At 52.2% G+C, this 21,707-nt stretch overlaps 14 protein-coding genes across 14 annotated transcripts; 8 read left to right on the forward strand and 6 right to left on the reverse strand.

Annotated features, from left to right (window-relative positions):
- Positions 1-370: 370 nt before the first annotated feature.
- On the forward strand, positions 371-1,438 carry COCCADRAFT_87517 (uncharacterized protein; the record flags this gene model as incomplete). Its single annotated transcript, XM_007710877.1, has 1 exon — positions 371-1,438. One exon carries the CDS (start codon positions 371-373, stop codon positions 1,436-1,438), a length of 1,068 nt encoding a protein of 355 aa, XP_007709067.1.
- A 403-nt stretch (positions 1,439-1,841) lies between these two features.
- COCCADRAFT_2324 (uncharacterized protein) lies at positions 1,842-2,898 on the reverse strand (the record flags this gene model as incomplete). Its single annotated transcript, XM_007710815.1, has 3 exons — positions 1,842-2,409; positions 2,463-2,595; positions 2,655-2,898. The coding sequence occupies 3 exons, from the start codon at positions 2,896-2,898 to the stop codon at positions 1,842-1,844; spliced, it is 945 nt and encodes a 314-aa protein (XP_007709005.1).
- Positions 2,899-3,101: 203 nt separating this feature from the next.
- On the forward strand, positions 3,102-4,779 carry COCCADRAFT_87534 (uncharacterized protein; the record flags this gene model as incomplete). The annotated part of the gene is made up of 5 exons (XM_007710878.1): positions 3,102-3,248; positions 3,344-3,540; positions 3,588-4,269; positions 4,324-4,530; positions 4,582-4,779. The coding sequence occupies 5 exons, from the start codon at positions 3,102-3,104 to the stop codon at positions 4,777-4,779; spliced, it is 1,431 nt and encodes a 476-aa protein (XP_007709068.1).
- Positions 4,780-5,743: 964 nt separating this feature from the next.
- Positions 5,744-7,025, forward strand: COCCADRAFT_2326 (uncharacterized protein; the record flags this gene model as incomplete). Its single annotated transcript, XM_007710816.1, has 5 exons — positions 5,744-5,762; positions 5,815-5,821; positions 5,879-5,934; positions 5,982-6,097; positions 6,153-7,025. 5 exons carry the CDS (start codon positions 5,744-5,746, stop codon positions 7,023-7,025), a joined length of 1,071 nt encoding a protein of 356 aa, XP_007709006.1.
- Positions 7,026-7,398: 373 nt separating this feature from the next.
- Positions 7,399-7,560, forward strand: COCCADRAFT_87503 (uncharacterized protein; the record flags this gene model as incomplete). The annotated part of the gene is made up of 1 exon (XM_007710879.1): positions 7,399-7,560. One exon carries the CDS (start codon positions 7,399-7,401, stop codon positions 7,558-7,560), a length of 162 nt encoding a protein of 53 aa, XP_007709069.1.
- Positions 7,561-7,603: 43 nt separating this feature from the next.
- COCCADRAFT_34020 (uncharacterized protein) lies at positions 7,604-8,273 on the reverse strand (the record flags this gene model as incomplete). The annotated part of the gene is made up of 4 exons (XM_007710850.1): positions 7,604-7,671; positions 7,729-7,793; positions 7,851-7,909; positions 7,965-8,273. The coding sequence occupies 4 exons, from the start codon at positions 8,271-8,273 to the stop codon at positions 7,604-7,606; spliced, it is 501 nt and encodes a 166-aa protein (XP_007709040.1).
- A 634-nt stretch (positions 8,274-8,907) lies between these two features.
- COCCADRAFT_2328 (uncharacterized protein) lies at positions 8,908-10,571 on the forward strand (the record flags this gene model as incomplete). Its single annotated transcript, XM_007710817.1, has 2 exons — positions 8,908-9,565; positions 9,616-10,571. 2 exons carry the CDS (start codon positions 8,908-8,910, stop codon positions 10,569-10,571), a joined length of 1,614 nt encoding a protein of 537 aa, XP_007709007.1.
- A 358-nt stretch (positions 10,572-10,929) lies between these two features.
- COCCADRAFT_87751 (uncharacterized protein) lies at positions 10,930-11,115 on the forward strand (the record flags this gene model as incomplete). Its single annotated transcript, XM_007710880.1, has 1 exon — positions 10,930-11,115. One exon carries the CDS (start codon positions 10,930-10,932, stop codon positions 11,113-11,115), a length of 186 nt encoding a protein of 61 aa, XP_007709070.1.
- Positions 11,116-11,416: 301 nt separating this feature from the next.
- On the forward strand, positions 11,417-12,786 carry COCCADRAFT_87704 (uncharacterized protein; the record flags this gene model as incomplete). Its single annotated transcript, XM_007710881.1, has 3 exons — positions 11,417-11,542; positions 11,611-11,696; positions 11,766-12,786. The coding sequence occupies 3 exons, from the start codon at positions 11,417-11,419 to the stop codon at positions 12,784-12,786; spliced, it is 1,233 nt and encodes a 410-aa protein (XP_007709071.1).
- Positions 12,787-13,822: 1,036 nt separating this feature from the next.
- COCCADRAFT_2330 (uncharacterized protein) lies at positions 13,823-15,228 on the reverse strand (the record flags this gene model as incomplete). The annotated part of the gene is made up of 2 exons (XM_007710818.1): positions 13,823-14,813; positions 14,885-15,228. 2 exons carry the CDS (start codon positions 15,226-15,228, stop codon positions 13,823-13,825), a joined length of 1,335 nt encoding a protein of 444 aa, XP_007709008.1.
- Positions 15,229-15,531: 303 nt separating this feature from the next.
- Positions 15,532-15,879, forward strand: COCCADRAFT_87575 (uncharacterized protein; the record flags this gene model as incomplete). The annotated part of the gene is made up of 2 exons (XM_007710882.1): positions 15,532-15,712; positions 15,764-15,879. 2 exons carry the CDS (start codon positions 15,532-15,534, stop codon positions 15,877-15,879), a joined length of 297 nt encoding a protein of 98 aa, XP_007709072.1.
- Positions 15,880-16,162: 283 nt separating this feature from the next.
- COCCADRAFT_2332 (uncharacterized protein) lies at positions 16,163-17,203 on the reverse strand (the record flags this gene model as incomplete). The annotated part of the gene is made up of 4 exons (XM_007710819.1): positions 16,163-16,304; positions 16,353-16,780; positions 16,841-16,960; positions 17,027-17,203. The coding sequence occupies 4 exons, from the start codon at positions 17,201-17,203 to the stop codon at positions 16,163-16,165; spliced, it is 867 nt and encodes a 288-aa protein (XP_007709009.1).
- A 651-nt stretch (positions 17,204-17,854) lies between these two features.
- Positions 17,855-19,865, reverse strand: COCCADRAFT_2333 (uncharacterized protein; the record flags this gene model as incomplete). The annotated part of the gene is made up of 3 exons (XM_007710820.1): positions 17,855-19,242; positions 19,323-19,389; positions 19,458-19,865. 3 exons carry the CDS (start codon positions 19,863-19,865, stop codon positions 17,855-17,857), a joined length of 1,863 nt encoding a protein of 620 aa, XP_007709010.1.
- A 941-nt stretch (positions 19,866-20,806) lies between these two features.
- Positions 20,807-21,160, reverse strand: COCCADRAFT_23619 (uncharacterized protein; the record flags this gene model as incomplete). Its single annotated transcript, XM_007710834.1, has 1 exon — positions 20,807-21,160. One exon carries the CDS (start codon positions 21,158-21,160, stop codon positions 20,807-20,809), a length of 354 nt encoding a protein of 117 aa, XP_007709024.1.
- Positions 21,161-21,707: the final 547 nt, after the last annotated feature.

Consider the following 21,707-nt stretch of genomic DNA (forward strand, 5'->3'; position numbering starts at 1 on the left):
TAGCCGCTGTATTTCGACAGGCAGATACGAAAGTACTTTCCATATTGAATGTACTGAAAGCAGGGTGACCAGTTGAAGACTGAGCAGTAATGAAGTCATTCCCATACCCTTCGACTTATAATATATGCAAATAGTGAATAATACTACGTGTACATGGAGAAAGTAGAGGCAACACTCCGAGACCGCATCTGACTCAAAGCACGACACCCCGCGGCCACTTAGTCATGCACCGTCCATCCCCAACACGGAAGGTACACAAACCAAAACGTTTACTAGACTTTAATTTTTCCATCCTTCAAGTAAATATCCTGCAAGTAATCCCATTCACTTCTTCGCGATCAATATCAGTCAGCCAATTGCATTGCCAAGCATGCAAGTCTACGCCCACTCCGCCTCCTCGCCTACCCTCCAACGTGCTCTAAAAGCCACCCTGCCCTACAGCATCAACCTGGTATACCGCACCCAACATCCCAACCGAACGCCCCACGCACACATACTCGCTACTTTCCCCGAATCCACATCGCCAGAAGCGATACTACCAGAATGCTGGGCAGCAGCGTACCTGGACCGGTCCATGCGACCAGAAACCGAGTTGTGGATCTTCAGCACCCTTGAGCTGCCGAATCATCAATCTTCAACCACTTCTTCAACTGGAGATGATGGTGAAAAGTACTGCCACGAGTGCAAAAGAGCTGTATTGGCTTTGGTAGATTACATGTCTACACTGCCTACACCTCCAATGCGTATCGACAACCTTCCCGCCATGGACCTTGCAAGGCAGCATGAACGAGAACATCCAACCCCGCCACCTTCAGGCGCTTATGAATCTGCGCCAGGAACGTACATGCGCCATCTGCTTCTTCCCAAAACCATCACCGTGGGCGCATGCCAGCGTGATGTGCTTCAAATTCTGCACGAAGCAGGCGTTGTACGTACGGAGCTTCCAGGTCCAGACGCTGAGCTCAACAAGTTCTTGTTCAAGCATTCCGATCTACCAGAAACTCAAGAGCTGCCTGCTGGGTTGCGGTGGGGTGAGATGCGCAAACAAGACATTGAAATTGTCCAGGCACGAACATCTATACCTCGCACACGTAGCACTTTGATGTCATTGAGAAGTGTAGGTGTTTTTGAAGAAAAGACGGACATGCCAGTGGCATGGACGTTTCTTGGATTGGATGGCTCTCTGGTTACACTACATACAGAAGAGGCCTACAGAGGCAAAGGAATAGCCAAGGCTGTCGCAACAAGGCTTTTCAAAAAGCACGCACAAGGGTTAGCAGTCGACGACAATGGCGATTCTTGGTCACATGCAGATGTTTACACTGGGAATATACAAAGCGAGAGTGTCTGCCGAAGCTTAGGAGGTAAGGCGCTCTGGAAGTGCTTTTGGTTGCGCATAGATCTTGAAAGGGCAGGAAGCCTTGTTAGCATCGCATAATCTGCACTAATTGAGTTTCACGTAGACAAAATGTAGTGTAAAGTGCACAACTGTAAATCTGTTTTCAAGTCAGCATTGAGATCCGCAACATAAGCTGATAACAGAAAAGTGAAACAGGTTGCTCATTAAAAAATTAGAGTGTTGTTGTTGTTGTATTTTTAATCCTCACCGTAGGACCTCAGGGTTAAAAAGAAAATAATCATAGCAAAGTGAATAAATAAGAGATTGAGCTTACCTGATGTTGGATTGGACGCCGTTGCTTTGGGAGCATCACGGTCATTCTGTTCTGTTGCTGATTTCATCTTATCGTATTGTCGTTGACTGTCTAAATCATCAAGACATGATCGGCAGGCCGTAGCCATACCGAGATCTCTCAAGAAATGCCATCGCAAACGTTATGAGCTTAGTCGAAAAGACCGAAGCCCATGTCCTCATCCTCGGACTCCTCCTTCTCCTCCTCCTTGGCCTCCTCCTTGGCGGCAGGGGCGTTGGAAGAAGTAGCAGCGCCGCCGGATGGGGCAGCGGAGGCGTACTTGTCGGGGTTGGCAATGCGGTCCTTGAGCTCGGAGATCTCGTCCCACTCGTAGTCGGTCTCGACGGCGACGGCGAGGACCTTCTTGTAAGAGTTGACAACGGAGTGCATGACGGAAGGCAGGGTAGGGTAGTTGAGAGCCAGGGAGATGGTGGCAATGGTGGTGATGGCGGTGGAGAAGGTCTTAAGGAGCTGCTCCTCGCTGATGTCCAAGACGGAGGCGTCGAAGGTCTGGCCGTTGTCGTAGATCTGGTAGATACCCATACCGTAGGTGAAGGGCGAGATGTTCAACAAGTTGAGCAGAGTAGCCTCGGAAGCTCCGACCTTGTTACCGGCCTCAATGAGCTTCAAGTCGGTGGTGATTTCAATGGTACCACGGGCAATCTTGGTGGGGACACCGAGAGCCTGGAAGAAAGAGGTCTTTCCGGGTTCCATACCACTGTCCATTTGTCAATTGTGTGTTCACGATGCATGTGCCAGAGATGTTCTTACGTGTTTCCGGCGGGAATGTACACATCGCCAGGGGCAACGGCACCGGCACGAGCGGGAGCAGCGACACGGTTGGAGAGGATCTTGTCACGGATCTGCTTGAGGTCGCCGTTGGTGAAGACGAAACCAACGTTGCCTATGCCAATGTTAGCGCCATGGCCTAGTAGTGAGGTGTATGTACATGGGAAAACGCACCCTTGACGTGGGGAAGAAGGCGCTCGTACTCTGGGTAGTCGGCGATAAGACCCTTCAGAGCACGGCGGACCATGGTGTTCTTGCCCATGAGGACGACACCCTCACCGCGGAGCGACTGACGGATCTCGTGCATCTGCTGCGACGAGACATTGTCGACGGTGACGATGAAGATGCTCTTGTACTCCTTGAGGAGGACATCGAGCTTCTCGAAGTAAGCGGCCTTGGATTCTTTCTTGCCCCCCATTGTGTTCGGTGACGCAAAGGGATGTTTAAGGTCTTAATTTGGGTCGTGGGTGTTGTTGGGGAGAGAAAGTTCGTCGTGGGCGCGAAAATTGAGGTTGTCCGGCTGTGGGTGGCCCCTGCTCGCTAATGCGCTAGCGCGTTCAGAGACAGAGGCAGAGAAAAAGTACGACCACCCTGGACAGAGACAGCATTAGTCGCAACACCATGGCTGCACCTTACCAATGTCTTGTTGCGCGGAGCTCCAAAAATGTAGGCGACTGGGTGCTCTTCGGTGCGAGTGGACCGAAGCTGGTGGTCCAGTCTAGCAACGGAGCGACATCAGTGTGGCCAGCACAGGAAGCGCAGACCGAAGTGAGTGAGACAATGTGTGATGCTCCATAACCATATTGCTGCATTGTAGTGTTCTGTTGGATAGTATTGCCTTGACATGTCACTAACACGAGCAGGAGCAGCAGGATAGCGAATCTGAGGAGCGCCCAGGCAAAAGGATCAAGTTGGAACAACCAAAAGAGCAAAAGTCCAACTTTTCGGATCTGATACTATCGCACAATGGAAAGTATCTAATTGGCGTTACTGCCGAGGACAAGTGCATCCGAGTCTTTGAAATCGACGCCCAGGATCGACTACAGCAATTAAGTGATAGGTAAGAAAGACAAATAATTGTCCAGTGCATATGCTGATGCTGGCAAGATGCATGTCTAGAAGGCCTTCTTCAATCACCATCACGTCTGACGACACAACAATCTTATGCGCGGACAAGTTCGGAGACGTATATGCTTTGCCACTTCTCCCCTCACCAGCAGACGATCTGGCGCAGCAGCGTGATATCCCTGCAGCTGAACCAGAGCAAAAGGACTGGATGCCCTCCGCTACGACTCTGACAGTCCACTCTGGCAGAAATCGAAAAACCCTAGAAGAGCAGCTCAAGCAAAAGGCAAAGGGTCCCGCAAAGTCTAAAGAGCCCATGCGCTTCAAGCACGAACTCCTCCTGGGGCACGTTTCCATGCTCACAGATGTCACCTATGCAAATTTGGATGGCCGGAGTTACATTATAACTGCCGACCGTGACGAGCATATCCGAATTTCACGAGGTCAACCGCAAGCCCACATTATTGAGGGCTTCTGCTTCGGTCACGAGGCCTTTGTAAGCAGACTATGTCTCACGCCATCCGGCCTTCTTGTCTCTGGCGGCGGAGATGACGATTTGTTCGTATGGGATTGGCGAACCTGCTCTTTGAAGGAGAGGCTCAACATCCGAGATCTCGCTTTTGGCCATCTCCAGGAGCGGAATGCGGTTCCGATGGACCTGGAGCGTACGAATTACAAGGTCGCCGTCTCTGGTATATGGCCTTTGCCAAACCAGGGAAATGATGTGCGTATATCGTCCGTTTGATTTCCTTGAAATGCAACATCTGACTTTAGACAGGCCGAGCGTATCCTTGTAGCGTGTGAAGGTGTCCCAGCACTATTCGGCTTGGCGGTGGGAGGATCTACACCTGGATCTCAAATCTCATTGAACGGCAATGTGCTTGACGTTGCTTTGATTGTCGATCCGACAGGTTCCGTTCGAATTATAGTCTCCATAGACAACGTCCACAAACCAGGCTCAACCACGGAGAAACGTGAGGACCAAGTAAGCGGCCTACTTGCATATATTTGTGAATCTTTACTGACATGGAAAAAGGTACCTAGATTGCAGTGTTTCTCTTTTCAACCCGAGGGCCTGTGGCAGGAAGATACAGAACTTGCAAAGGAGCTGGAGAGTTTTGAGCGGAGTGGCAACACGGCGAATAGCAGTGTTCAGGGCGCAGACGACGATGGTGTTCGGAGCATACTATACAACATCGAGAACCTCAGGAAGCGTCCAGGCGCGGAGGATTAGCTAACATGATGCGAGAGAATTGTTCCGGAGATGATGATAGAAGTTGTCAGCACGGCCGACACACCAAGATAGAAAGTAGACCGTGATGAGTACGAAATGTCATGGGCTGTGATTACCTCACGACTTGTGCGCCCAAGCCGGAGAGCCTGCCTGGGCAAATAGCCCGATGGCTCCGACATGTGCGTCAGTGCCGAAGTCTAGTAGAGGAGCACGGGTCCCCCCGTCTTATGGCGTAAGGGTTGTAAAAACCGAAAGTTGCGCGGCTGAGGGCTACGTGGGTCTAGTCGCCATCGGATTTCTAAGAATCCATCAAAGGCACGGCAACGTGCACTTGCCGTCAACCCGCGGCAAGGATCTTACTTCTTTCTTGTCTCGCAATAATCCTCTTTCATCTTCACTTGAAGGTAGCTGCTTGTCAATTATTTCCTTTTGACAGTCTTCACTTTGATAGCGCGCGCGAAACCTCGGCCGGTAAAATCGAATATACTGACTAAGCTCAGTTTTGCGCAGGATTGAATAATACAGACACCCCCACTACGCCTCGGCCCATCGCCATCATCCAGAACATTGCGGAGTTTCCGAAGCCACCAAGCCAGCGCTCACTAATTGCGGCATCTTCTGAGCTAGTTCGAAGACCATATTTCGAGTCCTTTTTCTCTCGTCTTCTCGTTTTCATACAAGACACTCCGTACGCCACTACACACGCGGGTCGTCCAACTTTGACACCCCATCCCACCATCATTCCGCACACGACCCACATCCACAACCAGATCTTGCACGCGACCCGCGGGTTTTCGCAAACGTCGCCAAAGTGTTCGCATCACTCTTCCGAAGGGCCACCTCGCCTCGATCTCTGTCCCTGTTCTCCGTGCCCGTCGCTGCCGCCGCATCGCATAACCAGCACGTATCACCTGTAGCGGGGCTCTCAACTGCTTCAAGTTTTTCAAAAGTACAAGCGCGTAACATGCATTCAAAACTAGTCAGTAAGTTATGCCCGAATTTCTATGGCAAGAACAAGAGCTAACAGTATTGTAGTCATTGGGTGAGTTTGCGGCTGGTTGCGGCAACTCTTTTTTTGACACCGATCTAACATTTGTAGCTCTGGGCCAGCAGGCCACACCGCAGCCATCTATGCTGCACGAGCTGACCTGAACCGTATGTTGTCTCCTTAAACATTCCCATCCACTACTAACATTGTGTAGCCGTAATGTACGAGGGTTTCATGGCTCTCGGTATCGCGGCAGGCGGTCAGTTGACCACCACGGACGAAGTCGAGAACTTCCCTGGCTTCACAAAGATTGGAGGAGGAAAGCTCATGGTCAGTCGCTAGCCACAAAAGCTCTTGTGCACCAACAATTACTTACAATAAGCAGGAACAAATGCGCGAACAATCCGAAGCATGTGGCACCGAAATCATTTCCCAGACCGTCGCCAAGGTTGACCTGAAGGCGCGCCCTTTCAAGTACTGGCTACACCCCATGGGTGACGATGTCGAAATTGAGGAGGAAGAACACACTGCTGATGCTCTGATCATCGCAACTGGCGCCAAAGCAAGGAGGTTAGACCTCAAGGGCGAGGACAAGTACTGGGGCAACGGTGTCTCTGCATGCGCAGTTTGCGACGGATCACTGCCCATGTTCCGCGACCAGCCCCTCGTCGTCATTGGAGGCGGAGATTCAGCAGTAGAGGAGGCACTCTACCTCACCAAGAAGGCGAAAAAGGTTACTGTCCTCGTCCGACGAGACAAACTACGGGCTAGCCGAACCAACGCCCGCCGGTTGACAACGCACCCCAAGATTGAGGTCATGTTCAACACCAGCGGTGTAGAGATCAAGGGCGAGGAGAAGAAGAATGGCCTCATGACACACTTGGTGGTCAAGAACAACCAGACACAGGAAGAGCAGACACTGGAGGCCAAGGGCTTGTTCTATGCCGTAGGACACGACCCAGCCACCGCGCTGTTCAAGGGACAGCTCGACATGGATGAGGATGGCTACCTCATCACTAAGCCTGGTGAAGGTCTTACCAGTGTAGAAGGTGTCTTTGCTGCTGGTGACGTTCAAGACAAGCGATACCGACAGGCCATTACCAGCGCAGGATCCGGCTGCATTGCTGCTCTCGAAGCCGAGAAGTGGCTTGCTGAGCGTGACGAGAGCGTTAGCAACGAACTAGAGACCGAGAACCAAGCCGAGAAGTCGCAGACCAACGGTATCGTCCCCGAATACCGTTCTAACCCTCTTCTATAAACGGCTTGTCTCAGCTCGGCGGTTACTGTTGCGCACTTGCACTGTCTTTAGAACGATTTTTTCTGGCACATCTCGGGCAAGAAGGACACAATTCCTTTCTTTTTTCAACGCATATCTGAATAGCATGGAAGAAACAAACAACCCATGTCTTGTATAGATTTCGGCAACATGATAGAAGCCTTTTTTTGCGTCATGGCTTAGCTGGTTCGGGTATGGCATGTTGTATAGAATCTTGAGCTGTCGATTTAGGATTTTAGACAGGGAGAACTCTCGGCAATGAAGAAAATTTGAAGTTGTATTTTTGAATGGGTATCATATCATGTGCTACACGAGGCATGCGAGTGCTTTTTGTCTCAGGCTGTCTCCGAGATTCATGATTCGGCTCGTCGTTGACTTAAGTCATCACATGATTGAGCAACGCATAATATGCACATGTGACGAGGTACAGGTAGGTAAACTAGACGAAAGCATCGACCGTCTAGTAAACAACGTCACCTCACCGTTTGATATATTTCGTGGCAAGACAGCCGGTTGAGGCGCATGATGGGCGAGATAGATGTCATCTAAGTTGATGAGCATCAGCGCCCCAGGCCACTGGCTTTGAGAAGGTTGAGCGCACTTTCAAAGGCCCTCACTACGCTGATATCTGCATCGCATTAGTACATGCCAAGTTTGAAAGAAAGATGTGGCAAGATTAGCTTACAGTGATTTCGCTTTTGCTCAAGTGTGTCCTCCGAGTGCTGAACGTAGGAGGTGCGCGTGCAGAGTCTGAGGTAGAGTTTAGTAGATTGTAGGACGATTTATCAAATCGGGTGGACGACCCACCTCGAATATGTACGATCCGTTTCATGCTCATGTCCTGACTGCGCCCATATGCGGAAGTACTAGGCAGAACAGCATCAGCATCTTCCTTCTGTTTTGAGGAGCAGCACAAATTACAGTCATGAGGCTTTCCCATTCCTCCATCAACGCTGCTTCCTCACCGTGACAAACTTTCATAGCTTCGTGGTACCGATGATGCAGATCCTCCCAGTCAAAGTCGCCGATTCTGTGCGCAGGATCTGAATCATCCTCGTCGAATTCTTCTTCTTCGCTGGTTTCACTGATGTGGCTGTCGGTATCGTGTTGGGTTTGCTGAGCTGAGTGTGGCCGTTCCGTCTCATCGGAGCCTACTCGTCTATGCGATAGGCGAGAGTTTTGAGCATCTTGCCTCGGAGGCTCAGCCTCGGATTCCGGATCATTACCCATGCCTTGGGTTTGGTGAAGGGGGGTCAGTACAGGGGGCGAGGAGGGTAGAACCGGCAAAGTGTGACTTGGGGAGAGGGGTTCACGTTCGGTGTCGGAGGTGCTGTTCATTCGCGATGCTTGTGGCGGCGGTCAGTGCTGCGGGTTAGTAGTAGAGTAATTGCAGCACTGTCGTATCACCATCAAGACGGTGTTTGACGCGTGGATATAGATTTGATATCCTTAATGTAGAGCATAATCCGGTGTTTCCCGGTGTTGTTTGGGGATATGCTGTGTACACCACGTGCCCGGCGCGATAAGGATTTGGTCAGTCGCGGCATGACGTTGGAAGGTGCGTCTGACTCGCGACTCGCGCCGGCCCCTAGATAGTACCGTACCGCCTCAGTCACGCTGCCTATTTCCTTTGCGCGCCTTCTAGGTGCTCTCCCATTCACCCTCACCCGCACATAGCACAAACAGCTTCCCTTCGCATAGCTTGTACTTTCTTCACAGGCCACCTTACTGGCCGATCTCCATGGATACGTAGGCTGCTGCCAACCCACCGCGGCCAAACACTCACCATGGTCTCGATGTACCGTCCACTCCTACCACACTACGAAATATCTGAAGGCGACATCACCTAACACACCTTTTCGCCATGGACTGCGACATCTGCGGGAAAACTGGCGGCCCCAGCCAGCCTTTCCACTGCATGACATGCGCCCGCTCATACCTCGAACAGCCCCGCATCGAGCTCGCAAGGACGCTGATAGACCGTGATGGCGTCGAGAAGCATGTCAAGGCAACTATAAACGGCTCCGAGGACCAGGCGATACAACACGTCTCGCTTGTGGACTCCAAGGGTGGACTTTTGGTCGATAGACAGGAATGCACGAACAATCTAAACTGGGAAAGGACGAAAGCCGAGACGACGGAAATACAGGAGCGTGTGAGGGACATATCAGAACATACGAATAGACTTCGCGAACAGATCGATGCCACACGAAAGCTACTCGAGGCGAAACGCGCAGCCAACGCGCAGCGAAAGTCGGACCTTTCCTCCGCCACATATGGGATCGAGTCGCGACGGGCGAATGAGTTGGACAAGGTCCAGCAGAAGATCAAGAGGCTGGACTACAATGCGGACAAGATGCATCACGATACGATAGACTTGCGCATGCAGCTGTGCACGACTGCGGCGAAGCTTGCGGGCCTGAAGATGCAGCGGCGAAAGACGAGAGATGGCAGCATCAAGGAGGTCTTCAACATTGGGCCCGGCTCACGCCTACGGATACATGACCTCCGGGACCTGAATGGTACGGCTCTAACGATTGCTCAATATGGCGACATACTAACCTTTGCGCAGATGTAGCGCCAGACGGTCTATCGGCTTCCCTGGCTGCGGTGGCTCAGCTCCTCGTCCGTGTTGCGGCCTATCTGGGGATCCGTCTTCCGGCCGAAATCACACTTCCCCATAGTGACTATCCACAACCGACTATCTTTAGTCCGGCATCCTCGTACCAAGGAAAGAAGGTACCCTTTCCTGGATCGACGCCTTCACATTCGTCAAATGCCAGCCCAGAGGCCTCTCGCACGCTTGAGGCTCGCATACACCTCCCTAAGCCCCGTACTCTGTTCGTCGACCGACCCTTGAGTCATCTCTCAGCCGAGGACCCCCCTGCATATTCGTCCTTTATTGAAGGCGTCTCGTTGCTGGCATACAATGCAGCATGGCTTTGTCGCACGCAAGGCATGAAGGACAGCTTCAAGCAGTGGGAAGATACGTGTTCGATGGGTCGCAATCTATACAGACTGCTCATTGCACAAGAGTCATATAATGCACAGCGGCTGGAGAACGCATTTGACAAGGACATCACGACATCAAAGTCATCCCGATTTATACTTCGAAAGATGCCTGTGGGTTTTGGGCAGTTGTCACATGCAACATCACATTCCTACCTGGGTATGGCGGAGAATGCAAACTACATTAGCGGATGGGGCCTGTCGCCTACAAAGGTAGTGGATGAACTGAAGGCATTCTTGCTTGCTGAGCAACAGGCACAAGAATGGGATGTACTGAACCAGAAGGAATGGGAGGATATGGAGAACTTGATTGCCGAGGATCCGGTTGTTGTTGGCGAGAAGCGGCGAGGTAATACGGGTTTGGATGATGGACGGAGCTATCTCACTTCGAACATGGCCAATGGAAAGCCTTCAGGATTGCGCAAAGGGGATGTTTCTGAAGGGGAGCAGGCAACGCGGAAGAAGGGCGTAAGTGGCTACGTTAAGCTAAAGAGTAGGCCCGGGGATGACGCATACTAATAGGGTAGGTGAGGTGATGGGGGTGACTCGTGTGTATGCGCAAGTGTGTATGTAGAAGTAGGCAGGTGGAGAAAGGGTTGGCAGAGATACTCAAATCATCAAGTAACGGATATAGCAGCGGGTATGGGTGTAGTGCACTGCATATGTCGTTACGTATTACCAATCTCTCGCCCGAGCAGTGGCAGGTCGCCATGTGTAATCAGCAGGGAGCGGGTGCCAAGACCGTCGCAAGGCGGATCGACTATGACACCATCCCCGCTTGCTCACGAAACCAACGCGCCCTTGTGCCGAGCCAGATGTCGCCATTCGAGCGGCCTGCATTTGTGTGTGTGTGTGTGTGCCAACGCCAGTCTGAATAATGCACCTGTTGCTGAGAAATGTCGGACGAGCAAACGGGCCGTCGCCCGGGGGAGCGTGGAATAGTATACGTATATATACATCAGATGGGTCGGGCGAGAAAAAGCCCACACACCCTCAGTGGATTCCCTCACCTCCAAAACTTTTTTGCTGCGAAAGAAAATTTCTGTCACGTCTGCGCGTCTGACCCTGAAAGACGTGATTTCTCTGACCAACCCGGAGACCCAGACCGCCCAAGTACGGCGTTTGTTCTGCGCTAGCATTCCTCGCTCGGAATAAAGTACATAATCCTCCACCATAGACGACCGCCATATATATCAACCTGGTCAAGCCCTGATCTCTGAATTTTGAAAAAAGAAATTTCGCCTTTTCCCCTCATTCTTCCCTTTTACGTACGACTCTTCATCTCAAGTTTGAATAGTCTCCCTTCTACCACCGTCACTTTTCGTCATACTTTAAGCAAAAAGTTAATTTCAGACCGTACAACCATGACGCTGGCCGACCACCCCATCGATACCCCGCCACGCCCGGCCTCGCCAGTCCACAGATTTGGGACTCTGGCTGTGCACGCTGGAAGTCCTCACGACCCTGTTACTGGCGCTGTAATTGAGCCTGTATGTCTTTTTCCCCTCTCTAGTATCATCTGATGTGTTATGGGAGCATTTGGCTGACGACGTAATAGATTTCGCTTTCCACCACATTTGCGCAAACCGGTGTTGGTCAGCCCATTGGCGAGTACGAGTACTCACGCTCCTCAAACCCCAACCGGTACGCCTTTTTCTTTGTTCTCGGAAATATTTGAAGTCCAAGAATCACGACTAACCGCCATCTTTGCAGAGACAACTTTGAAAAGGCCGTTGCAGCGCTCGAGCATGCCCGCTATGCGCTCGCCTACTCCTCTGGCTCTGCCGCCACAGCCAACATCCTGCAATCGCTCGCAGCAGGCTCACACGTCGTCTCCGTCTCGGATGTCTACGGCGGAACGCACCGCTACTTCACCAAAGTCGCCCTCACGCACGACGTCAAGGTGACCTTCAGCCCGAGCATCGAAATCGACATTGCCGAACTCATCCGCCCAAACACCAAGCTCATCTGGATCGAGTCACCCTCGAACCCCACCCTGACCCTCGTCGATATCCGCAAAGTCGCGACAATCGCCCACCAGCACGGCATCATGGTCGTCGTCGACAACACCTTTATGAGCCCCTACGTGCAAAACCCGCTCGACCACGGCGCAGACATTGTCGTGCACTCTGTCACAAAATACATCAACGGCCACTCGGACGTCGTCATGGGCGCCGCAGCATTCAACTCCGAGCAACTCTACGAGCGCCTTTCCTTCCTCCAAAACGCCATTGGCGCCGTCCCCTCCGCCTTCGACTGCTGGCTCGCTCACCGCGGCCTCAAGACTCTGCACCTGCGCGCCCGCGAGGCAACCAAGAACGCGACGGGCGTTGCGAAGGCACTCGAGGCTTCACCACACGTCATCTCGGTCAACTACCCAGGTCTCAAGTCGCACCCACAACACGCTATTGCGCTCAAGCAGCACCGCGACGGCATGGGCGGCGGTATGCTCTCCTTCCGCATCCAGGGCGGACATGTCGCTGCTGAACGCTTCTGCCAGGCTACCAAGATCTTTACGCTGGCCGAGTCCCTGGGTGGTGTGGAGTCGCTTGTTGAAGTCCCCAGTGCTATGACGCACGGCGGTATCCCCAAGGAGCAGCGTGAGGCCGCTGGTGTGTTTGATGATCTTGTCAGGATTAGCTGTGGTGTCGAGGATGAGGCGGATCTTGTGGCTGATGTTGTTGCTGCGTTGGAGAAGGCGGTTGTTGGGGGCAAGATTGGGAATGAGGCTTAGATTTTTTGTCTCTTCTTTTCGTTTTTTTTTTCAAAAAAGTCCCATGGGTAGACACTCTAGCTGGGCATGCATGTATGGCGTTTTTATAGCCTTTTTTTTCTTTTCTGGGAGGAAGATGATTCCTACTTTGCGTCAATACGATGTTCACGAAGCAACTTTGAGGAATAGATAGATATGATTGAGTCTAGCCATCATGGGCAGCCGGTTTCTAGCGATGAAAAGAGAAGAAAAACAATCCGGTTTTTTTGTTTTTTTCCATATGTTAGGAATTTAGTTTCTCCAGTAGATGTCTTTCTTTTTAAATTCTTCATATTTCTATAAATAAAAATGAATATGTTTTATGAGTAAACGTGTTGCTAGCGTCGAAGAGACTTTAATACAGCTGTCCCACGCACGATGACCTCACTAGCTTCCTTGCCCTCAAGCCCCTAAAACCGGACTGTTATATATATCCCTCTGCTGAGCTAATAGCCTCTCGTCTTGTCTCATAAAAGGAGAAGAATACAGTTTTCCGTATAACTGAACAAGGAACGGCTCTCTGTACGAGCACTGCGATCGTCAAGGCTGGGGGGGGGAAGCTTGATCATAGCATTGGATCTAGGCAATTAAGAAAACTCAAGAATAGCGATACTGTTGCGGCTCGAGAAAATATGGATGATATACTGCTTGCATCTGTGTAAGAGAAGCGCTTTTTCCAATTCTCCACAAACAGCTGCTCATGAGCAGCTTGGATTTTGTCTGCTCCTGAAGCTGATCTCGCGTCTTCTTTCGAAGTTTAGTCGCCAAGGTTGTAGAGACGCTGATTGTACACCTCAGGACAATGGTGGAGTAGCTAGCAATCGTTTCTTAACCTCAGGTGCTAAATGGCTGTCCGTCGCTCGTGCTATTGTCAGTTGGCGATCGAAGGCGGTACTGCGGCCCGCGTCTCGCTATGTAGAGATGTACCTTGGACTTGGTAGTAAAGATTAAAGATAAGAATAATTACTATATAACTTCGGTACAACTACACTCTTTTATCTACAACAACACCAGCAGCTTAGAGTTCATCCCGATTCCGCTCACCACCAGCCTCCTGCTGTTGTTGCTGTTGCTGTTGCTGCTGCTCCTCTTCCAACTTCTTCCTCTCAACATCCTCATCCCACATCTTCTTCTTTGGATTCCTCGGCTTACTGCTCTCCTTCAATACAGTTCCATCGCCCAATGTGACTGGTCCATCATCCTCATCCTTCCTCGGCTGCCTAAACTGTGGGTGATCGGGCACTTCCTCTTGCTGCTGTTGACTTTGTTCCGCCATTTTGCCAACTTGCTGCGAATATGAACCTGGCGGACTGGGGTCTTGATCTTGTTTGTGTCCTCCACGACCGACAGGAATATACTGTGGTTGGCCGTTAGGTTCGCGCCGGGGAATGCCACCAGCTGCGCTAGGCTGAACAACTAGGGTTCTTGATGACGACGAAGATGCTGCGACGCTCGAACTTGCGGCCGACGATGCCGCGCCGATTGGAGCAACGGCAAAAACGATGCGGAAGACAAGCTTGAGCGGCCAGAGAACAAACCACGTCAGAGGTCCGTACAACCAGCGTCTGAAAACGAGCCAGATGACAGTTGTTATCAAGACGTAAAAGGTAGTTTCCAGATACCACGTGTCACTCTTTTGGCTCTTCAGCAATGTCGATACTAGAGTTTTGCTATTCGCGAGTAAAGTGTTGAGGTCTGAGTAATTGTCGCCAAGGTTTTCAAGTGCAACAGTGGATTGTTCGAGTGTCTCTTGTGCAAATCGGGAGCGTGAAAGCTCGTCTCTCATCAACTGATGCGTCCTACGTAGGGCAGCGGTAACGTCCGAAGAGGCCTGCGCAACAATTTCGCCTTCTGATGTTCCTTGTTGTTGTCTTCTTTGGCGATATGTAGACGAAGGAGTAGAGGAGCCCGATTGTAGGTTGGAGAAGAGTAGTTCGCGCTCTTTGAGTTTTGCGCGGTCGGCGTTGTGTTTAGCAGTGAGCTGGGCCTTGCGATACTGCGCTCGTGAACTGCAGACGCGTATTGCGTTAGCAACCAGCAGACAACATCTCTGGAAAAACCATAGCATCTGCCTACTTACGATCTCAAGTCTTCGGTCAACCTTGCAAGCAGTACTGCTAGCCTACTCCTTTCACTTTCTTTGCTACTGTCTTTTCTTCGACCAGCAATGCCACCCTGTTGAGTAATGTCCTCAACTTCCTGCCTCAGGAGCTCTAGTTCCTCTTCGATTCCCTTGAGTGTCTCGTGTATCTCGGCGCCTAGTTCCAATCTCACGTCACCCTCTGCAGGGTCTAGTGGCTGTGAGCCAGGCTGGAAATCTAGTTTGGCGAGGCGCTGTATGAGCTGACCGACAGCCTTGTTAGATTCGGCGAGGGCAGTTAGGCGTGTGGTCAGGGATTGGATGGTGGAGGGAATAGGAGCCATGGTGAGGCTCGGAATGCGGAGAGCGACGGTGGCTGTATGAAAGTTGCCCTATGACGGAGGCGGTACGTACGGCGGGCTGTTTGGTGGGGGGGAAAGAGCGCAACGTGTCTGAACCACCCGCCGTAGCCTGGCAGGAAATCTCGAGCACGGACTCATGGCGGAAGTGCGACTGGAGAGATTGAGAACGCCCATTGCGACTTCGACCTTCTCCTACCGGACACTCACAGGTACGTCGTCGCATTCTCACGCACTCAGCAATTGCTACAACGTTATCTCGACAGGCCTCGCCTTTCCGTCGCCGCCATGATCACCAGGTTCCTTACCGACGTTCGCGTAACCTTCAATCCCTTCTCCCCGCGCTCAAAACCCGCCCGGCTCTTCCTCTCCCTCATACCACCGGATGCGCGCTCAGATGGCATGAAGATTGAGTCCAAGATGCTGCCACGGCACAGCAAGGAGCCTGCGACCTTGGGTGTCAAGTTCAGTATGTATTCCTTGCCTAGTTTGCAGAACACAGGCTGATCCATATGTGCAGAAGATGGCAAGGAAATGAACCTGGACCTCACAAACATGCGCATCCCACAAGTCGTCGAGGAGGTGGATAGACATTCACGGTCACTGGCACGAAAGGAGGAGCTAGCGGGCAATTAAAGGCCCAATTTCATGCAAACAATTGTATATATACACGTCCACAAAAAGCACAGGCTGGCGTCATGGTGGCTTTTTCGTTGAGGCTTTCGCGAAACGATTTCATGATTTCTACTAATTTTTCTCTACTGCTCTGTATGGGTACATGATGCACTTGTATCTGCCATTTACCGCAGTATTTGCCATAAAAGACATCCAGGCTAGCCATCAGACATTGTCGATGCAGTATCGCACATTGCCGCTTGCCCGAAATTCACTCCATGGCCATGGCGGGCAACCGTTGGACTTAGTTGGATGGGGCACCAGAGATGTAGAACCACTTGTCGATGCTGGGGTCGATGGGAGCAGGTGCCTTGTTCTCGCCAGTGGGAATGTTGAGCGAGCTGGCGTCAGCGCGGTCTGGCGAGTTTGAAACGGTGGTGTTGGTGCTACCAGTCAATTAGTCACAGTCAGGGGGAGTATTGATGCACACATACAGGCTGATCTCATCCTTGGGGGTCTTTCCAGTGATGAGCTTCTCCCAAGCCTCAGCACACTCGCGGACAATGTCCATAGCGTACTTCTTGTTCTTGCACTCGCCAGAGAAGGCAAACTGGTTCTCAGGCTTGCCATCTGGGATCTTGTAGATGCGGAACCACTCATTTGTGGCACGGAGGAGACCGGGCAGGTGGCGCTCGACATCCTCGACGTCGTTGAGCTTGGGGGCCAATGGGTCGTTTACGTTGATGACCATGATCTTCCAGTCGGTCTCGCCCTCGTCGAGCAGAGCCATGACACCGAGGACCTTGACCTGGATAACCTCGCCGGGCTTGGCGACGAGCTCACCAATCTCGCACACGTCGAGCGGGTCGTTGTCGCCCTTGGCCTTGGTCTCCTGGTGAACGACATTGGGGTCCTCCCAGGTCTATGCAACATCAGTATTCGTGTGTGTGTGCAGGCCGATATCGGAATCGCATCATCGTACCTGGGGGAAGGCACCGTAGTTCCAGAGGTAGCCCTTGTGGGGGAAGCAGTTCCTCACGTAGCGGAGCTTGCCCTTCTTGATGTCCTGCTTGATGGGGTTGAGGGGCTCCTCCTTGGAGATCTGGACACAGGGTCAGCGTGCTGCAATTCTCAAGACGACTGAGAGGGTCAATTGCAGGCTGCATACCTCCATCTTGGCATTGGTCCAGCGGGGCACCTCAACGACCATGTTGAGGATGGTCTGCTGCTCGTTGGCGTAGAGGGGGATGTCGTGCCATGGCGAGACAAGCTGGCCGTCCTTCTCGATGAAGATGCGGTGCTCGAGCGTGTTGGCTGCGGCAATCTTGCGGGTGGTGTAAGACATGGTGGGCGACGTCTTCGTGGCAGCTGTGTGGAGAGCTGTGGAAGAGGAAGGGGTGTTTAGATGGCCTGCTAGTTGACGAGCCCTCGAGTTGATTTTGTCGTTGAGGGGTCTAGTGGGGCTGCCGGCAGGCGGGGAGCTGTGTTGGGATGGCGGCGCCACTGTGACGAACGTCACCGCTGGCTGTCTGCATGAGACGGCCAACGACAGGTGAAAAGAAAATATTGGCCGAGAGCTTAGTGTACGGCCAGAACGGAGCTGCAACACAGCGCGAGGGGCGGGCATATAGGCAATCTGATTTCAGACGGCGGTCAAAGCATAGCCGATGTCCTTTCCGTGCGATAGCCCAGGCCCGAGGATGGAAAAACGACGACGCTGTGGAGCGCATGCCCGAGCTTCCCCAGCTGCCAGTGCTAAAGTAGTACCGAGTGCACAGACACACCGCCCACTTTGCCCGCTAGCCTACTGTGTAACTCTTGCCAACACGAAGCAACCATCTAGACATGTACCAAATCATCTGAGAGGCCCTCGGGACAGTCGTCCATGCGTGTGTACATGCTTTTGATATCTACGCATACTCGAGTCATTGCCGTCCGGTGAGGCACATGGCATTCATAAGCAATATGGCATTGACGCGAGGCAGCCCTCTCGGCTTCAATACAACTTATTTGGCCGCCAGAACCCAGGGGCCACATCATGGTTGTTGCTAGGCCAAGAATCCTCACCAATGTGGTCTACCCCAAAGGCCCCCTCAGCCACATACATTTCGTTGCTGTCTCCCAACTCATTCAAGATACTTGCCTCTATTGTATCATTCCAACCAACATCGTTGTAACATATTGCCATGTCATCGTCCATGTACTCTTGCTCGAAAGCCCATGGATCGTCGCCGAGGGCCTCATTGCCTGAAACCCTCAATGGTTGATATTGGTGTTGTTCCTGTTGCTCATAGATACTAGGACCAGAAAATGTCGGTTGTACATGATATTGGACAGGTAGCTGAGCAAACCGTACAGTGGGAATACGCTGCGTCGGCATATGCCAACTTGTCCGGCGCGGTTGATCTGCCGATTGCATCGGGAGCAAGTGCTCTGATCTGTTGGCGCCATTTCTTGGTGACGGAGCTGCCCGACGTTGGTTGTAGAGGGTATCTTTACAGACTTGGAGAACCTTTTCCAGGTCTGAAGACGTTTCCTGATCTTCACCGCAGTTGTTGTAGCCATCATCTAAAACCTGATGCTGGCTGACGGGACGTATTTCCCTTAGAATTGACGACTTTCCAAACCGTGGACTGTTTGAGCGATTTGCCGCCAACACTAGACCCGCGTCCGTACTCGGATAGGCGGGCACGGCAGGTGGCATTGATGACGATGAGTAAGCTGCACCAGTGGGTTGAAGCTTCGCAGAGCGGTCTACAAGGTTCACTCGTTTTGGAGACGATGCCTGTTGAGGACAGGACTGCGACCTAGACATTCTACTGTGAGATGGAGCGAGGGAGGATACTCGGAAATATCCTGCCGTGTCGTCTGTAGTCTGCTTGGCGACTGAAGGAAGCTCTGGCTGTTTGAAAGTTCTTTCTGGTCTCTTCATCTTGGACTTGCAATGTCCGTAGCGATCCGAGTCATGCCATTCGTGAGGCGCGTCATCATCGGCTTGATGGTGTGCTGACGTGGTGCTCAGTGCTCGAATGGATTCAGACCACGACACACAACGAGTGCTCTCGTGTCGAGGATATTGGATATCAGAATGTGGAAGAAACATTTGATCAGCAGGCTCGACGGTGGGTATCGCCACATCAGTCGTTGGGCTATGATAATGATGACGCCGCTTCTTCTCACGTACGCTACTATGGCTAGCAGGCTTGTCTTGAACCTTTTGCGCCAGCGTATGGCGATCTGTGGTGAAGAAGGTGGAAATCTCTCCGTCTTTGGTGTGCGTGTGATCTATCTTGCGCTTCTTCCTGGGAACATCCGGCTGGGGCGGGGGCTTTGGTTCTTCGTGCTTGTGCAAAAACTTCATTTCGGAAAAGACAAGATCGGGCACTGTTACAATATCAGTTGGGTTGGGTTTCATTCTATCTCCAAGTAGACGAGGGTATCTACGGTGGCTCTGGAATACCTACAGCCACGGCCTCGGACTGCAATTGACGTCCGACCTTTGTTGAACAAGCCCAGCTCTGGAGGCTTCAACTATAGCAGCCATCAGTACATTGCTGTGTGAGGTGTGATTCTAGGTTGCTGCTGCATGGAGATCATACAGTAAGCCGATCCCCTGATACATTCTTAGCTTTGAAGTTTCGCACTACTTGGCCAGACTTTTCAACCTTTCTCCGTCTCGACTTGTGTCGTGCTTTTTTCGAGGAGTTGTTACGTCCTGCATGTTCGGGCTTGTTTGGCTCGTAGCGTTCGGGACGTGTCTTCCGCCTGGGTTTGCGAGCATACAGACTGCTCGTTGAGGAGGCACTGGATGAAGCAACGAGAACATCACGGGCAGTTTGTTTTCTGGCCCTTTGCTGGACAGGGGAATCTTGCAAAGGGAGAGGCTCGAGTAAAGAGCTGTCGGACTTTGCTCGCCTTGGCAAACGCTTGGACTTGGACTTGGGCTTGCAAGCATCTTGAGGGACTGGGTGCTGCTCGGTCTCCTCCAACCACTTCAGGACGTCCATTGTGGGCCGTTGAGTGTACGTGTGGTGTTTCGGGGCTTCTAATAATGAGTGGATATGGTGGTATTCAGTGTGTCATTGTATTCGAGTGTCGTCAGGTGGTCTAGCGGAGGTCGTTCCATGTTGGACATGGAAGAGGGGGCGATGAGAAATCACCCGCCCGGCTTGAGACGTGCCTGCCGTTGGAGGGAGGGTGGTGATACATGCCTAGAGCTCAAGGCAGGTACGGTGGACGTGGAAGATTGGCTAGTGTCTGTCTCATGAGAGGGAAAGCACGAGTGATTAGACAGAGAAAGAGCAGGCCGGCATGTTTGCAACATCTATTTGCTAGAAGCGACATTGTTAACCACGACCCAGTTCCGGCGCTGATAACGAGACATGCTATGGTTGCTTGATATGACGGCTGTGGGATAGTTCTGGGGCAAACCCTGCTAGAAGTGTAGAGATGTGTACGCTGCTTTAACAGCAGCAAGAGCCGAGTCCAACCGGCGTGCAGGCGTGAGTCATTTACAAACAGACGGGATCCGGATTGAGAAGGAGAATTTTAGTCTTGGTTGGGTTGTTTGGTAGAGTGTGCTGGGCGATGGGGCATGCTGGGGCAGGTCCGAGAGGGCAGCATCCGTGCCGTGAGTACATGTTATATATTGCAATGCCGCCAGCCGACGGTTTGATGCCAAGACGTCGGGCTGCAGACTGCGCGACGAGAATGCGGCCATGTCGAGTTTGTATGATGCGTATATCTATGTATATATATGTGCATAGGTAGTTTAATTACATATGTGTGTATACATGTGTAATAGATGAGGTGTTTTGTAGCCTCAAAGAACAAGAAAAGAAAACAAGAGTCGCGGCACAGTGGGTATTGTAGGTAGGGCACGGTAGTGTACGCTAAAGTAGATCATCTGCTGGCGCAATGGTGGCGAGCTATCAAAGGCCGAGAGGGCTTAGGCCCGATCCCCACAGCATCTGACTAGTGATAGCGACTTGATAAGCTTCTTTGAACCACCACCCTGTGGTCCAATACCCGGCCTTGGTTGAGGGTTTGGGACGACAGTGCGCGACGTGGACCAAAGCCACGCGCGAAGATCACTGCTGCGCTGAGTAGTAGCCAACATGTTCGCGGGGCAGACACAGGCATTGCATGCATGCACCTGGCCTGGCACTGGCACTGGCACTGGCACTGTCGCCGTGGGCCGTGGGCCGTGGGCCCAATGGCCGTGTGTCGAGGCCATGCCGGCAGTGTGTGCGACCAAGGCAAGGCAGAGCAAGAGGAAAACCCATGGGCCGGGGGCAGACATGGCACCTATCAGAAAATTGCTCTGCTCTGCCCTCGCTCTGGCTCGCCGACAGCCCTGCAATTGGGCAATGCTTAGGCTCGAGCTAGACACGGCCTGCATGTCCCCAGCATGAACAGACAGACACGGGACACACTAGGGCGAACCTGCCTGTCAACCGGCGTGAGGCAGAGCCAGTCTCTTGCTGCCGTCATTGTCAGCTGCAGCCTGCAGGGCATCTCCCGGCTGCGAAACACCGTGGCTGCAAGAGCCGTACGCTGCATCGGCATGGGCATTGGCTCTGCCTCTCTTCATCCCACCCACACCCACAGGCTCTGTTCTGCTGCTCGCAGTCCGTGCGCCCGTCCTGTCGACTTGGATACAGTTAGCGCTCTTTCACCTGCCACACACTGGAGGGGTACTCATATCACACTGCCCTGCCCCGCCAAACCCACACGTTGCTCGCCATTTGTGCTCCTCTGCCTTGCGCCATCCTCCTCTTCCCCTCTCTCTTACTCTTACTCTTACTCTCAACCATATTACATACATACATACATACACCAACTCTATC

This window comes from Bipolaris zeicola, assembly GCF_000523435.1.
Source record: "Bipolaris zeicola 26-R-13 unplaced genomic scaffold scaffold_22, whole genome shotgun sequence".
Lineage (NCBI taxonomy): Eukaryota > Fungi > Ascomycota > Dothideomycetes > Pleosporales > Pleosporaceae > Bipolaris > Bipolaris zeicola.